The sequence below is a fragment of the Chinchilla lanigera genome, unplaced genomic scaffold (assembly GCF_000276665.1).
Source record: "Chinchilla lanigera isolate Chin_1 unplaced genomic scaffold, ChiLan1.0 scaffold00026, whole genome shotgun sequence".
NCBI lineage: Eukaryota > Metazoa > Chordata > Mammalia > Rodentia > Chinchillidae > Chinchilla > Chinchilla lanigera.
The window spans coordinates 12,539,888-12,555,618 of NW_004955427.1; the positions used below are offsets into that span (position 1 = coordinate 12,539,888).

The following is a 15,731-nucleotide window of genomic DNA, read 5'->3' on the forward strand; positions in this document are numbered from 1 at the left end:
TTCTATTTCCGTACAGTGGCTAATCTGGTGGACGAAGTTGGAAGCAGAACCCGAGCTCTCCCGTGTAGTTCCTTTTTCCTAATACTTTTTTGGGAGGGAATTTACTGTTAGAAATTTTGTATCTTTCACTTTTCTCAGCTACCCATTACTGTTAGTGGAAAATGTCTGTAGTCACCAGTCTTTCAGATTCCGAGGAAAAGAAAGCAGTTATGTTCTTATGTGTCAGCTCAATCAGTTATAGTGAGGGGTATGTGTGTGTGTGCACACGTGTGTGTATTTCAACTACCTGAATCCTTTGTCTTAACGTTCTGCTGGCCAGAACTCAGGAGGAGAGAGCTACATATTGGTGGGATCCCTCAAACATCACAATAGCTGCCATGGATTCATCACAGAAAAAAGACTGGTTGAGATTAGTTAAGAGGAAATGTGGTAGTAATTTGATTTGACTTTCCCAAAAAGAACAGACCAAGTTATCTTTTCCACAAGGACAGCCTTGTGGCTGGAATCTCTATCCATGGCTCCTAAAAATACACCCACCATTAGCTGTTTGGCATGGCATTCAGGTTTCCTAGCTCTTGAAAGAAGACTGATCCTGAAGATATATTCTTAAATTGTATTAATTCTTCAGATACTGTACTTAGGGCTCACCATAATGTGGGGCTCTGCATATAATAACTTATTTATGAATCTCTAATCTGCCTCCTGCTAGCTATAAGATTTCCTGTTAATTTCTCAAACTCACTATTTTATATATTTGTAAAGTGGAAATAAAGTGTTATGGTTTAGATCTAAAATGCCCCCCAGAAATTTCATGTATTCAAAAGTGGGGCATTTGGAATGTGGTTTGATCATGAGAGCTTTCACTTCATTGGTGGGCTAATCCAATGAGAAGATCATAATTTGACGGCACTACTAGAAGGAGACGGAAGCAGGAAATGGGACCCAGTTGAAGGGAGTGGGGCTGGGGGCATGACTTTCAGAGTCTGGTCTCCAACCCCTTTTTCTCTGGTTCTTTCTCTGCTTCCTGGATGTCAGGCACGTCTCCCATGGTATTCTGCTTTGCCACAGTCCAAAAGCAATAAAGCCAGGCAACCATGGGGTGAAACTATGGGCCAACCTTTACTCCTTTAGGTTTTTTTGTCAGGTATTTTGTCACAACAAAAAGCTAAGACAGAGTAGCTACCGTATATGATTGTTACAAAGATGACATGAGCTCATAACCACGTGGCATACTGTACATAATAGAGAGCATACCAAACATGCAGAAAACATGCATTCACTCTTAACCATAAAGATCATTTTTAAACAACACACCAGACATTTTGCTCAGTGTTGTGAATACCACAGTGAACACAATGGGTTCTGGAAATTTTCCTTTAAGACTAAAATACAACGCTCAGTCTGACTGGGTTTCCACTCTTTATTATTTTAACTCTCTGAAAGCTGCCAAATGATCAAAGAATTATGGATGACAGAAAAAATGAATAATTGGATCAAGACCAACATCGAAATAATATTTTAATAATATTTTATTAATAAAATCAAGCTATTATTGTTCTAAGAGCAACATAAAAATTATCTCGGTGACATAAGCTTATTTTCTGGGTCCAAAGCTTACTCCATTTTCTGAGATGTTTTAATATTGAACTGATAGGTATTTTAAGTCAAAGAAATTTTGCAAATATATGCATATTTTGAATAGGTTAGTCAGAAAGTTGAAACTTCTTTTCTTCAAGAGCACTGCACAGGATTCAACTTGAAGTTGCTCCCTCTTGATGTAAGGAAGAGTGTTTTAGTCACCGGAGGCCTCCAGTCACAGAAGATTCACTGCGCTGTTTGCTCACCAGACTCACCTTGTCAACTAAAGCACAAGTGGGAAGAAAAACACAAAAACACAGAGAGCTTTGGAATCTTTCATCGATGATCTGCAACCCAAAGTAAGATGTACTAGAGGGTCAGTTCCGCTCCCACATGAAGCATCTCCTGGTCATTACTGTTGAGGCCCAGGCAGGACATTCAGTGTGTGGGAGTGATTTATCATTGAAAAAGCAGTGGTAGCATGATTTAAGTGGGGAGTCAAAGTCCCAGAAGCCACTGGGGCATGCTAAAGTGGACAAGGTTTTGGATTATCAAATGGAAGATTTCCCACCATGGGGAACACTGTGGTGATTCCCACTCACTGCTTTCAGGTCTGGCTAGTCCTACTTCCTTTCACAGTACTGCTGAATGTGGTATAAAGGAATAGACAGTAACTCGCAAGTGATTTGTTTCAATAATCTTAATAGTTATAATCCCTTTTCATTATAAAAACCATAGAACTACCTGAAATAAAGAGAAGTAAAGAAAACTACCTCTGCTCTCCTTTATTTCCATGATAACCATTTGGATTTATCTTGTTGAGCTATTTTTTATGCTAAAATATGTTGTCTATTGTGTGTTTGATGTTTCATTTTCTGCCTTATGTTTTATATTGGAAGCGTAATTTTTTTGCATGGGTATTTTGTATGCAATTATATACACTCTAATTATTGGGATACTTTTAAATTTCTTTTATTTTTGTCATTAAAAATAATAGTGCTCTGGACATCTAGTGTGCTGTAATACTTATATTTTTGGGGTTGATTCCCAAAAGCAGAATAGCTGAAGAAAAGTGTGTGAGTTTTTCTGTGACTTTTGTTACGAATCATTTTCACTCATCTACCTGCACAATACAAGATCAGTCTTGGCCTGAAGTTCACATTGCCTGCAAATAGAATAGCTACCCCTGCTTTTTTCTAGGCTCCTGCCACATGGAGTATTGTTTTCCATCCTTTAACTTTCAGTCTATGAATTTCCTTTTGAGTTAAATGTGTTTCTTGAATGCTGCATAGTTTTGGATCTTGTTTCTTGATCCATTCTTCCAGTCTACTTCTTTTGATTGGTGAATTGAGGCCATTTACACTGATGGTTATAACTGAGATGTACTGGCTTGTCCTTGTCATATTATTTTCCTGATGATGGTGTCCTGTCTTTCCCTTCTGTTTAATTGCTTGCTGTGCCTGGTGATTTCTTTTACTGGTACTCTTGAAACTGTGGTCTTTATTATTTTTCAAAACCCTTTGTAGGGCTGGTTTCATTGTCATGAATTTCTGAAGTTGTTCTTTGTCATGGAAGTGTTTTATTTATTAATTCTGAAAGATAACTGTGCAGGATACATCAATCTGGGTTGGAGGTTATTTTCTATCAGGATTTGAAATACTTCACTTTAAGCTCTACTTGACCTAAGGGTTTGTGCAGAAAAATCTGCTGTGTATTATACTACAGAGCTACTGTGATAAAAATAACACAGTACTGGCAAAAAAAAAAACAAAAAACAAAAAACCACGAAAAACAACAGACCTGAGGATTAATGGAACAGATTAGAAGATGCCAAAACAACTTCAAACACACTCAGTGACCTTATCTTTGACAATGGGATCAAACACCTTTACTGGAAGAAAGATAGCCTCTTTAATAAATGGTGCTAGAAAAACTAGCTTTCCAAATGATGAAGACTAAAACTAGAACCATGTTTGTCTATCTGTCTATCTATCTATCTATCTATCTATCTATCTATCTATCTATCTATCTATCTCCATAAACTAAACTAATCGAAATGGATCCAAGATCTAAATACTAAAACAGAAACACTAAATCTGCTGGAAGAGAGAATGGTAGAACTCTTGAAGACATAGGTGTAGGCAAAGACTTCATGAACAAAATTCTGATGGGATAGGGCATGGTACAAACAACAACTGGGATCTCATTAAAAAGCTTTTGTACAGCAAAAGAAATCAACAAAGTGAAAAGACAATACACAAAGTGGGAAAAAAATCTTAGCTGGTTGTTCTTCAGACAAAGGACTAATATCTAGAATATATAAAGAATTGAAAAAATCAGACTCTCCAAATTTAAAGACACAATACAAAAATGACCATCTGAAATGAATAGACAGAAGTAGAAATGGCAAATAAATATATGAAAAAATGCTCAACATCAATGATCATTTGAGAGATGAAAATTAAAGCAACAATGAGATTCCATCTCACTCCAGAAACAGTGGCTGTGATCAAGAAATCAACAATAACAAATGCTGGCAAGGCTGTGGGGAAAAAGGAATCTTTCTCCACTGTTCTTTATTTTTTTTTTCCCATACAGGGTCTCACTATGTAGTGCAGGATGGCCTTGAACTCACTTATGTAGCCCAGTTTGGCCTCAATCTCATAACCGTTCTCCTGCCTCAGCTCCTGAGTGCTGGGATTACAGGCATGTGCCAAAACAACCCATTCTCCTCTGTTGTGGGAGTGTAGAGTGGTGCAACTAATGTGGAAATCAGTGTGGAGATTCCTCAAAAAAATGAAACTAGAGATCCTATTTGACTATTCCCCTTCTTGGCATAATATATGAGCACCCATGTTCACAGAAGCACAGTTTGTAACAGCTAAATCTTAGAAACAACCCAAATACCTATCAACTGATGAATGGATAAAAAAGACATTTTTTTTTAATACAATGGAGTACTGCTCAGCCGTAAAGAAGGATAAACCTGAGATGTTTATAGTTAAAAGGATGCACCTTGTGAACATACTCTTAAATGAAATAAGTCAGACACATGTATAAATATTGCATTGTTTCTCTGGTGTGAGGAACTGAAAGTGTAAATAAGAACCAAAGCGTATAATAGTAAAATAGAGGAAGAAATTGTTCAGAAGGAAAGGGGAACAGGGTGGGGAGGGAGGAAAAAAATGAGAAAAAAGGATAAAATGGAAACAAAGCTTTGTAAATAAAGAAGGGAAGAGGGGTTGAAGGGAAAGAAGGGGAATGGGAGAAAAAAAAGAGGAATTAAGGTATACCAAGTTTCCTATGATGGATGTTATCATTATATATATCTAAACTGTACCAATAAACTTAATAAAGGTATAAGAAAACCAGTATCATTCAATTTTTACCTCTTTCATAGGGTCTAGATTTCACCAGGTATAGAAATTTTATTTAAAAAGCAAATATTAATACATTGCTGTTATTTATTTAGCATTTCTTAGTTTACTATTTTCCTGTCTTCTAGGTACTACGAACTAGATTGGTTGTTCACAAGCTCATCTACTGGAGCTACAGCGCATTCTTCAATATGTTGCACACTTTTTTTCAAGGTCAATGGATATTAACGGCATTGTGAGCAAATAATTCTTGCAAATACTTTTTTGTAGTGTGTTGTTAGCCTCCAAGCCTCTTTTAAAATATAGCTTTTGTCCTAGCAAGTGACACGCAGAGGTGACGTTTATTTAAGTGGAGACAAACCTATTTATCTGATGGTTTTTATTTTTTGAATTAGAGATAACGATTCGTGTGACATAGCCACAAAAAGCCTGCACTCCCGCAAATACTGTCTCACAGACACACTTCGGGCATAGTTAGCTGCCAAATCTCGGCCACTGTTCAGCTCTGTCACTCTCCCGTCTTCCTCTCCTGCATCCTCTGTTTCGAGCATTCTCTTCCTTTCTCCACAAAGACGTTGGTCATTTTCTGTACTGTTTCTCCTTTGAATTCTTCCAGGGTCAGCCGGCACTATCCACAGTGTTTCTTGTATTGTTATTTATGTGCCATCTGCTATGTTTTGCCTCTTAGCTAGAACATAAACCCTTGAGAACTGACCGTGTTTTATTACCTTTTATTTTATTTTGGTTTTTCTCTGGTACCAGGAACTGAACTCACGACCTTGCGCTTGCCAGGCAGGCGCTTTGCCGCTGAGCTAAATCCCCAGCCCCTTTATTACCTTTTAATATCTTTCAAAAGTACCTGAAAAATTACCTACTGGATTGGAAGCACCGAACGTAGCACGTGAGATGAAGTAGAACTGAGAGCAAACTGGGAATCTAAAGGTTTGAGAAATCTAAATAAAGGAATCTTAAGTGAATGCTTCAAATTGGAATTTAGAAACACCATCATTAGGACAATCAGCTGGCTAGCAGAGAGTGCTGTAAGTCACACCATCACACAGAGCGCAGCAGGAATTCAGGCTTCAGTCTCTATCTCCAGGAATAGGTACGTTCCTGGTCATGGTAAGGAAACTGAGGCATCGTACTGGAATTTTACTTAGCTTTCTTTTTTTTTTTTTTTTTTTTTTTTTTCTAGAAGACCCCTTAGATGCCATTATTCTCACAGAGTACTTCTTCAGACTATTAATCCAGACACTGAGATAGGAGACAGGGCCAACTTCTAAGCTGTTAATAAGGGTCTGGTTTGTAAGTGAGGCTGGTGTAGAATCCAGTCTCGGAGCAGAGGAGGAAGCCTGGGATGTCAGGCAGGGACAGCACTATGTGCTTCAACCTGGAGACCAGCACACTCTGTAAGGAGCTTTGGAGGCTGTGACAAGCCTTGGAGGGGGCTTCTCATTCTGTAAAGGGAGAGCTGCAATCCTGGGGTGGACATGGTGCGGAAGTTACGGGGCAAGGGGAAGGAGTTGGCCCACAAACACGGCTCACATCCAAGCATCGGTCACACAACGCAATTTGAGGATTTTCTTTACATGACCCCTGAGCTCTCTCACTTCATAAACTTTCACTTTCACATTGCTCTTCTTTTTGTTAACAACCCTAGTACCATCATTTCCTTTGTAAATCAATGGACAAGCGGAGCTCTTTGAGCTAGGTACAGGAAAGACATTAGCTTCCCTAGCTCCTCCTCCTATCACCCCCTGGAAATTTGGTTGCTGGCCGGGGTGAAACAGAAACATGACCTACTCAGTGGGCTCTAGAAGTCCACTACTGCTTTATCATAACTGTCTTTTTCATCTTTTCTTTTTAAATTTTACTCCATCTTGTTATTCCAGACACAGGTAGGCTGATGTAGATGCCATGAGGTTTTTTCTCTGGATTCCTCTGCTCAGCTCAACCGCCTCCCACTCCGGACGCCACTCTGCACATATATGCCACCCAGGCTGCAGCAGCCTTGCACGCTGCGGTGATCCCTAATCACTTTGGTAGATGGGGAAAGTAAACAGACCACTGAGGGCTCTGCTGGATGTCGGCGGCAGGGTGGGGGTGGACAGTGGTCAAGCAGTGGTCAAGCAGTCTGCTGGACTTCATGCCAGCACTTTCAGAACCAGCCCTCTCCAAAAGCCAGTCATGACCAGCCTCGCTTTTCTACTCAGGGTGGGACCCTGCGCTTCTTTCTTGCCTGGGTTTAAACTTCTCAGGGGATGCATGTCTCACCAGTGCCCTCTCTGTGGCTGTCTCTTGGAGCTGTCCTGCATCCAGTCACTGCGATGACCCTAGAACCCCTGAAGTAAAGTTGTTCTGTACCTCAGTCTTTTCTTTAAATTAGTACATGTTTACAGCACATGATTATATTCATTCTGGGGAGATGATACGTGTACATAACACATCTTAATTCTTTTTTTTTTTTGTACACTACACCTCTCATCGTTTCTCCCTCTATGTCTCATTAGCCTTTCCATTTGAGAAAGATCTCCCTACTTCTTATTGTCTATCTTTTATTTTACTCTTTTTTTGTGTGTGCTGGGAATTGAACTCAGGACTTGTGCTTGCCAGGCAGGTGCTGTGCTGCTGAGCTATATCCCTGGCCCGTATTTTCCTTTTTATTTATAGTTTGAGTTTCTTAATAAGACAAACCATGTGACACTTATGCTTGTGTATCTGACCTATTTGCCTTATGATCAGGGTCTCAAGGTACATCCATTTACCTTAAGTGCCTCAAGTTTATCCTTCTTATGGCATAATAGTAATCTGTTGTGACTAAATACCATGTGTTCTTTATCCTCTTATCCGTTAATGGCACATAGGCCATTTCTAAGATCTAGCTGTTGTAAACTGCCATGCTGTAAACATGGGTATGCATGTATCCAGTGTCTTAGTTATTTTCTTGTTGCTGTGACACAATACTGACCCTCACAAGTTAAAGGAGGAAAGGTTTATCTTAGCTCACAGTTTACAGAAGTTTCAATCCATAGTTGTCTGGCGCCAAGGCAGGGGGGTATAGCAAAGGGACATGGCTTAGGAAAAACAGTGCATGGTAGGGCAGGCAGGAAACAATGAGAATTCCTTTTTCTTTCCTTTTCTATTCCACCCAGTCTCTTGGTCGGTATCACCCACACACAGGGTGGGTCTTCTCTGCTCAGTAAGTCCATCATCCATACCCAGAACTATGTTAAACTAATCAGTGGACTACTCAATGTACATACCCATGCTCCAGTTACTGCCGAAAGTCCCACCTATGAGTAAATGAGGTGTTGGGAGGACGTCTAGACATAAGCCATGAAACACTGTCATGGATGACTTTCTTTGTAGCTCATTCTTATGCAATTAGCTCCTTCCCAAAATGGCTTCTGATTAAACCCTCTCAAATATGAAGGTGCTGCCTTGAATTTCTTCTCCAAATGTGGAGAGTCACTTTCAGTGTAAAATCGCACTGTTTTGCACTGTTTGGAAACTGTGGGCTTCTGTTGGTACTAGCAGAAGTCTTCTCTCAGCTAACAAGTCCTCTTCCTTGGGGGACCAGATTAACTTCCCAGACATTTTCATCCTTTCCTCTGCATTGTGCTTCATTTTCCAGCTTCTCTGTGGTTTCCTGTTTCCCTCTCAGCTCCATCTTGATTCCAGTAGATCTGCTTTTCTTCTTTTTCCTTCACCAAGTTGTTGTTTTCCAAATGTCTTGATTCCAAGTCCCAGAAAGACTGTATTTTGCTGTAAGTTTTCTTCCATGAAGTATCTTTCGCTTATTTCTTGATTAGTGACGTTGCAACTGACACTCAAAATTTTAAGGTTAGTTTATGTTTCTAAATTTTAGAACATTATTTCTTATTTAGAGAAATGATAAGTATTAAATTTTAACATTATTATTTATTCCATAATTTAATTGTTTATTGTGCAATTTTAAGTCTACCTCAAAATTATTATTAAAATTTTAATAGATTAGTAGTTTTAAAATAATCATTACATTAGGATGTAATTTTTATCATGTGGAATTTTATGAACAATAACTTTATATTAAGCTTATTCCTTTAGCTCTACTTACTTATATGTGTGTTATTCATAAAATTTGACTTTATTATTATTAATGCTATAGAAACTATTTCAATTTAGATAGCTAGTCACCCTAAATCTGTTTTCACATTATTTTGGTAAGTATGTGTTTGTTTTTATATACGTGAAACACAAAAATTTCTAAGTATAACTCTGACTTTAATCTGACTTCATATATTTGATACCAAACATGTCATTTAAGAGGATTCTTCAATATTCCAGGTTCAAATGTATACAGCTTCCAAGTATATATATGACTATTTTATAAAGGGTAAGTAAATTCTCAAAATTACCCAAAGAACTCTAACTCACCTAATGATTCTGATACTGAAGGAATTCCGAATATAGATAACCTTCCTGAATTCCTTCTCTTTTTTGCATCAGTTGAAGTTCGAGTTACCACTACTTTTGTGTAATCTTCCATGCCTTGTATCTGAAATTTAACAGAATGCAAGTTAATTTCTGAGTATACAGCATGCAACTAAATGTTCTGTTAAGCTACTATTTCCAACCCTCTTTAAACATCAAGGAGAAAGTGGGAAAATATCAATAAACTAATACTGATGACGGATGTCTCAAAATTCCCTGATTGGTTTTGCGAAGGTCATTATTTCATACACTTTTATCAGATTTGATATTTTATTTCTCTTGGAAAAGAGAAAATGTAGGAGGTTAATTATCCATGGCACTTTAAAAATCAACCAGGGTTTTTTCTGTAAGACAGAAAATCTTAAAAAGAATGGATTCTAAGCAATCATTCAGCCGGGGAGATAGCTTAGTGGCACAGCGCCCGCCTGTCACTCGTGAGGTTGTGAATTCGATTCCAGGTAGAAAAAAAGGATATGATCTAAGAAATCATTCAACTTGGGTTTTTTTTCAATATGCTTTGAGTCATAGTGGTATCCAGATTCGTAACGAGAAGGGATGTGTCTTGGGGATGGAACTGGGCAGAGTTCAGGCTGCTTCAACAATCTCTTGGTGGGCTGTCTAAACTCCCAACCAGCACGATAGAACCAAAGCGCTGTTTTATGTCCAGTAACAGAGATATGGGGCATCACAGTGCAGGCACTTCACTTCTTGTCATAGGCATCACGCTTGTACTGGGAAAGTCCACTTAGAGAAGTTTTGCGTGATGGTTTCTCACCTCAGGAGCCCTCCATCCCTAACACTTTTCCTTTTTCTTCTTTCATCTGTATGTTATACTTTTATTTTAGACATGTAAGAAAAACTATTTAGAAGGTACTATTTTAAAGTAAGCAGCTGTAACAGGTAGCAAAAGAATCAACATTTTATTACAGCTTGGTTCACGGCATCCAAAGTAAATAGACATGAGAAAATGTGTATTTATGTAGCACCAAAACTGTATGACTAACATATCATAGGGTAGAAGGAAGGGTGGAGTAAAAATATGTAAGTGAAAGACCAGTGCTTCCCACTACTTTAAACGTAATGAATCACAACAAGGATGGTGAAAATAGAACTAACTGATTTGCATAGTGATCTAATGCTGCACTGATTCAAAACTCATTTTCATAAGTCTTCTTTCAGTAGAACCAGCCTGAGTAACCTCTGAAGTTATTGTTTACTGACAACTCACTTAACTCAGGGTTTAACCCTCTAGATAAAAAGAATAAATTATATATTTCTTTCCTTTTCATGATAACATATGTTACGTTTTATTAAAAGCACATACATCAGTGATCAATACAAAAATTTTAGTATTCAGAAATACAAAAACCATGGTTAAGGCATTTAGTACTTAAATGAAGAGTGAATATATTAGAAAGTCATGAACTAGTAAAATATAAACATTTACATATTGAAACTGATTCAGACACCTCTGAAAAAGCCCCATGTATGACTGCATGAAGCTTTGGGGGGGGGAGAAGAGGTGGTTGAATCTAGCGTCTGGTTGATTCATTGTGTAATGCTAGGATTAAGGGTGCTAGGATTAAGGGTGTGTGATTACTAAACCAGTCCACTGATTGATTTGGCACTACCCTAATCCCAGTAGCCTAAATAGAATATAAAATGGGCAGGAAAAAGCTGCTAAGGCCTCTTGTTTGCTTTACCACCTTCTGCCCACCATGAACTCTTTCTCCCCTGTGATACCTATCTTCCATGCCACCCTGCCTTGAAGCTACAAACTGTGAGCTAAATAAGCCTTCCCCCTTTAAAAAAGTATTGAAATGACATTGTTTTTGAGTTAAAAGTCAGTGTCAATAATTTAAAAAGGTTGATATAGCACAATAGATATTGGAGAAGAGATTTCTAGACATAATTTTCTGGTAATTTTTTGATTGGTTGATTGAAACCCAGGGCCTCAGGCATACTAGTTAAGAACTCTACCACTGAACTTCATTGCCAGCCCTATTTGAAAGTTCTTAAAAGAGTTATTTGATATTACATCACACAAATGTTATCCAGCAAGTATGGCATCATAAAATTTAACTGAATGTTTTAACCTCACATATTATATAATAATACAGATTAATTTTACCTTACATTATTTTCACATATACTTTTTGTGATACATTAAAACATTGGGATGGAAAGATAATCACACAAAAAAGAGTTTTTTCTTTCAATAACTGAAGACTAAACCACACTAAATAGTATGGTATTGATTATTTTGACCAAGCACTTCAGCCATTTTTTCCTTTGATAAACATTTACAGTTGTCAGGTTTTACTTTTATAAGATTAATCACAGATGGTTTGATACTTATAACATGCATGTTTGTTAGGATGCAGTTTTATTCAAAACATTTCCAATGTCATTTTTGCTAAGAAGAAACTAAATTGGGGGTAAACAGGAATAAGCTATACCAAGATCAAATATAGAATAAAAGGAAAACAGCAAAGAGAAATGTGAACAGGAAATAAATTATCATAAAAATTCTGGCTCAAAAATGTTCTATTATTGTTTTTCAGGATAATCTTCCACCTTTCTTTTATATATGTATCCCTCTAATTCTATGTGTGATGACTGTTTAGTACAGAGGAACATTAAAATATTCATGATGTGGCTTATGCAGTGGATAAGCATGCTCAACTGGTTTGAGAACATTTTTCTTGGATGTTTCTTACCTACCCTCTCAAAAGAAGCTTACCCTCCCCCCAAAAAAAACTTCAAAATTAAACATGATATCAAGTTCACACACATTGACAAAATACTTGTCAAGTAATTCCACTTAATAATGCATTATTAAGCCATGGGTGGTGGCATATGCCTGTACTCCCAGCACTTGGGAGGTTGAAGCAGGAGGATCGTTGTCAGTTCAAGGCCAACCTGGGCTACAAAGTGAGCTCAAGGCCAGCATAGTGAGACCCAGTCTCAAAAGACAACAAAACGAAACAAAACCAAACAATGTATTATTTGGAAGATAATAAGTTATTGTCCTGATTCTCAGTAGCACAGCAAAAATACAGACAAGCACATCTTTTGCAAACAATCTTAGATCACATCACTGAAAGAAAATGTACATTTTAGCTTTCCTCGCTAACATGATTTTTATTTTTATTTTAAAGAGAGTAGTAAATGAGAACCAAACAAAGAAATAGAATGGTAGCAGCATACCAGTATCACAAACATAAACAAATCAAAGCAAGAACATTCAAAAGGATACAGAGTCTCAAGACAAAATAATACGAATCAACAGTGGTTGTTACATTACATATCACTTTCCTCAACTATGTTGCTCAGGTTACCAGATGTAAGAATGAAAGATTGCTCAAACCATTATAGAGAATAAGAAAATAATTCTTTGATAAAACAGTAGAGATAATACAGAGTTTCACTAGACAATATGGTAGGAGTTCACCATTGTAATTCCATTGCATATTATTACCTTCAAATCAGTTGTTCAGACCACCAGACACAAGCATGCAAAATCAATCAGAACATAAAAAATTGTAAACATTAACTGTTCATTTCAACACACCATCAGACATCAGCAATACAGTTATCACAGCTATTCATATATATATTTATATTTAGCATTCCTTCTCTTTTTTTTCTTCTTTCCCTCATCCTAGTCATTCCTTCCTTTGAGAAATTTCTCCCCCTTTCTTATCATCTAGTGTATGTTTTGAGTTCTACCTAGTCTTTCATGTTCCTACACCAAGGAGACAATATGATGTTTACATATCTGGGTCTGATTTATTTCACTTATGAGTATGGTCTCTAGTTGTATCCATTTACCTACAAAAGCCTCGAGATTTTCTTTTTCAATAGCTGTGTAATGCTTCATTATATAAAAATACCACATCTTTTTTATCCATTCCTCAGTGGATGGGCATCTGGGTGGTTTCCAAGAGTTTGCTATCACAAACTGTGCTGCTACAAACATGGGTGCACATATATCACTGTGGTATGATGTCTTTAATTCTTCTGGGAAAATACCTAGAAGGGGACTAGCTGGGTTAAATGGGACTTCCAATTCTAGTCGTGTGAGGAATCTCCAAATTGATTTCCACAGTGTTTTCACCATTCTACACTCCCACCAGCAGTGGAGTCGGGTTCCTTTCTCCCCACAGCCTCTCCAGCATTTGTTAGTGGTTGATTTCTTGATGATAGCCATTCTTTCTGGGGTGAGATGGAATCTCAGTGTTGTTTTAATTTGCATTTTTCCAGTGACCAGAGACACTGAACATTTTTTCATGTATTTATTCGCCATTAGTATCTCTTCATTGGAGAAGTGTGTATTCATCTCAGATGCCCATTTTTGGATTGGGTCTTTGAACTTTGGGTGCCTGATTTTTTTTTTTTTTAATTCTTTATATGTCCTAGATAGAAGTCCTTTGTCTGAGCGGCAGTTGGTTAAAATTTTTTCCCAATTCTTGGGTTTTCTTTTTACTTTATTGGTAATTTATTTAGATGTGCAAAAACTTCGATAAGATGAGATCCCAATTGTTGATTCTTTGAAATATTTCATGTGCACTTTAGTTTTTGTTCATGAACTCTCTGCCTGCCCCAATGTTGTCCAGATTTTTACTTATTTTCTCTTCCAATAAATTTAGTGTTTCTCTTTTAATATTTAGATCTTTGATCCATTTTGACTTTAATTTAGTGCATGGTGAAAGACATGGGTCTACTTTTAGTCTTCAGCATGTGGAAAGCCAGATTTTCCAGCACCATTTATTAAAGAGGCTATCTTCCTTCCATTGAACATGTTTGGCCCCGTTGTCGAAGATAAGGTGACTAAGTATGTTTGTAATTGTATCTGTATCTTCTAATGTGGTCCATTGATCTTCAGGCCTGTTTTTGTGCCAGTACCATGCTGATTTTATCACAGTAGCTTTGTAATATAATTTTAAGTCAGGAATTGTGATGCCTCCTGCCTTTCCTTTTTTTCCCAAGATTGCCTTTGCTATTCCAGGCCTCTTCTCGTTCCAGATGAACTTTAGGAATGTTTTCTCTAGATCTGTGAGATATACTAATGGTATTTTAATTGGGATTGCATTGAATCTGTACAACAATTTTGGGAGTATGACATTTTCACAATGTTGGTTCTTCCTATCCATGAGCAAAGAATATCTTTCCATTTTCCAATATCCTCTTTGATCTCTTTTTTCAGAGTACTATAATTTTCACTGTATAGATCTTTTACACCTTTTGTTAGACTGATTCCTAAGTATTTCATCTTTTTAGATGCTATTGTGAAAGGTGTGGATTCCCCAATTTCTCCCTCAGTCTGTTTGTTTCTTGAGTACAGGTATGCTATTGATTTTTGAGTGTTAACTTTGTATCCAGCTATGCTACTGAATTTGGTTATTAAATCCATGAGCCTTTCGGTGGAGCTTTTGGGGTCTTCTATGTAGAGTATCATGTCATCTGTGAATAATGAAAATTTCACTTTCTCCTTTCCTATCCTTATTCCTTTTATTTCTCTCTCTTGTTTAATTGCTCTAGCCAATATTTCCAGAACTATATTGCATAAGAGTGGTGACAGTGGACATCCTTGTCTTGTTCCTGACTTTAACAAGAAAGCTTTCAATTTTTGACCATTTAGTATGATGTTGGCTGTTGGTTTATCATAGATGGCTTTAATCAGCTTGAGGTAAAGTCCCTCTATTCCTATTTTCTGTACAATTTTCATCATGAATGAGTGTTGGACTTTACTGAAGGCTTTTTCTGCATCGATGGAGATGATCATGTGATTTTTGTCGTTAGCTCTATTGATATGGTGCATTACATTAATTGATTTGCGCATATTGAACCATCCCTGCATTCTTGGTATGAGTCCCACCTGGTCGTGGTGTATAATCTTCTTGATGACTTGTTGTATTTTGTTTGCTAGTATTTTATTGAGAATTTTGACATCTATAATCATTAGGGAGATTGGCCTGTAGTTCGCTTTTTTGGTTGGATCTTTCTCTGGTTTTGGTATCAGGATAATACTTGCCTCCAGGACTGAGTTGGGGAGAATTCCTTCCCTTTCAATTTCATTAAAGAGTTTGAGAAGAATTGGTGCTAAATTTTCCCTAAATTGCTTGTAAAATTCAGCTGTGAATCAATCAGGACCTGGACTTTTCTTCATTGGCAAGTTTTTAATTACATTCTCAATTTCACTGGCTGATATTGAGTTATTCAGAAATTTTATAACTTCTTCATTCAGCTTTGGTAATTGATATGTGTCTAGAAATCTGTCCATTTCCTCTGTGTTTTCCA

General features: G+C 37.3%; 1 protein-coding gene across 3 annotated transcripts in view; it reads right to left on the reverse strand.

Moving 5' to 3' along the window:
• Positions 1-1,508: 1,508 nt before the first annotated feature.
• The window catches only part of Slc9c1 (solute carrier family 9, subfamily C (Na+-transporting carboxylic acid decarboxylase), member 1), a 103,148-nt gene continuing 88,925 nt past the window's right edge, over positions 1,509-15,731 (reverse strand). For all 3 annotated transcript variants that reach the window (XM_005386385.1, XM_005386384.1, XM_013515039.1), the window contains 2 exons: positions 9,372-9,492; positions 1,509-1,861 (listed from right to left, as the gene is read on the reverse strand). In XM_005386385.1, coding sequence (XP_005386442.1) covers positions 1,797-1,861; positions 9,372-9,492 — 186 coding nt within the window. In that variant the 3' untranslated portion in view covers positions 1,509-1,796. The remainder of the gene's footprint in view (positions 1,862-9,371; positions 9,493-15,731) is intronic.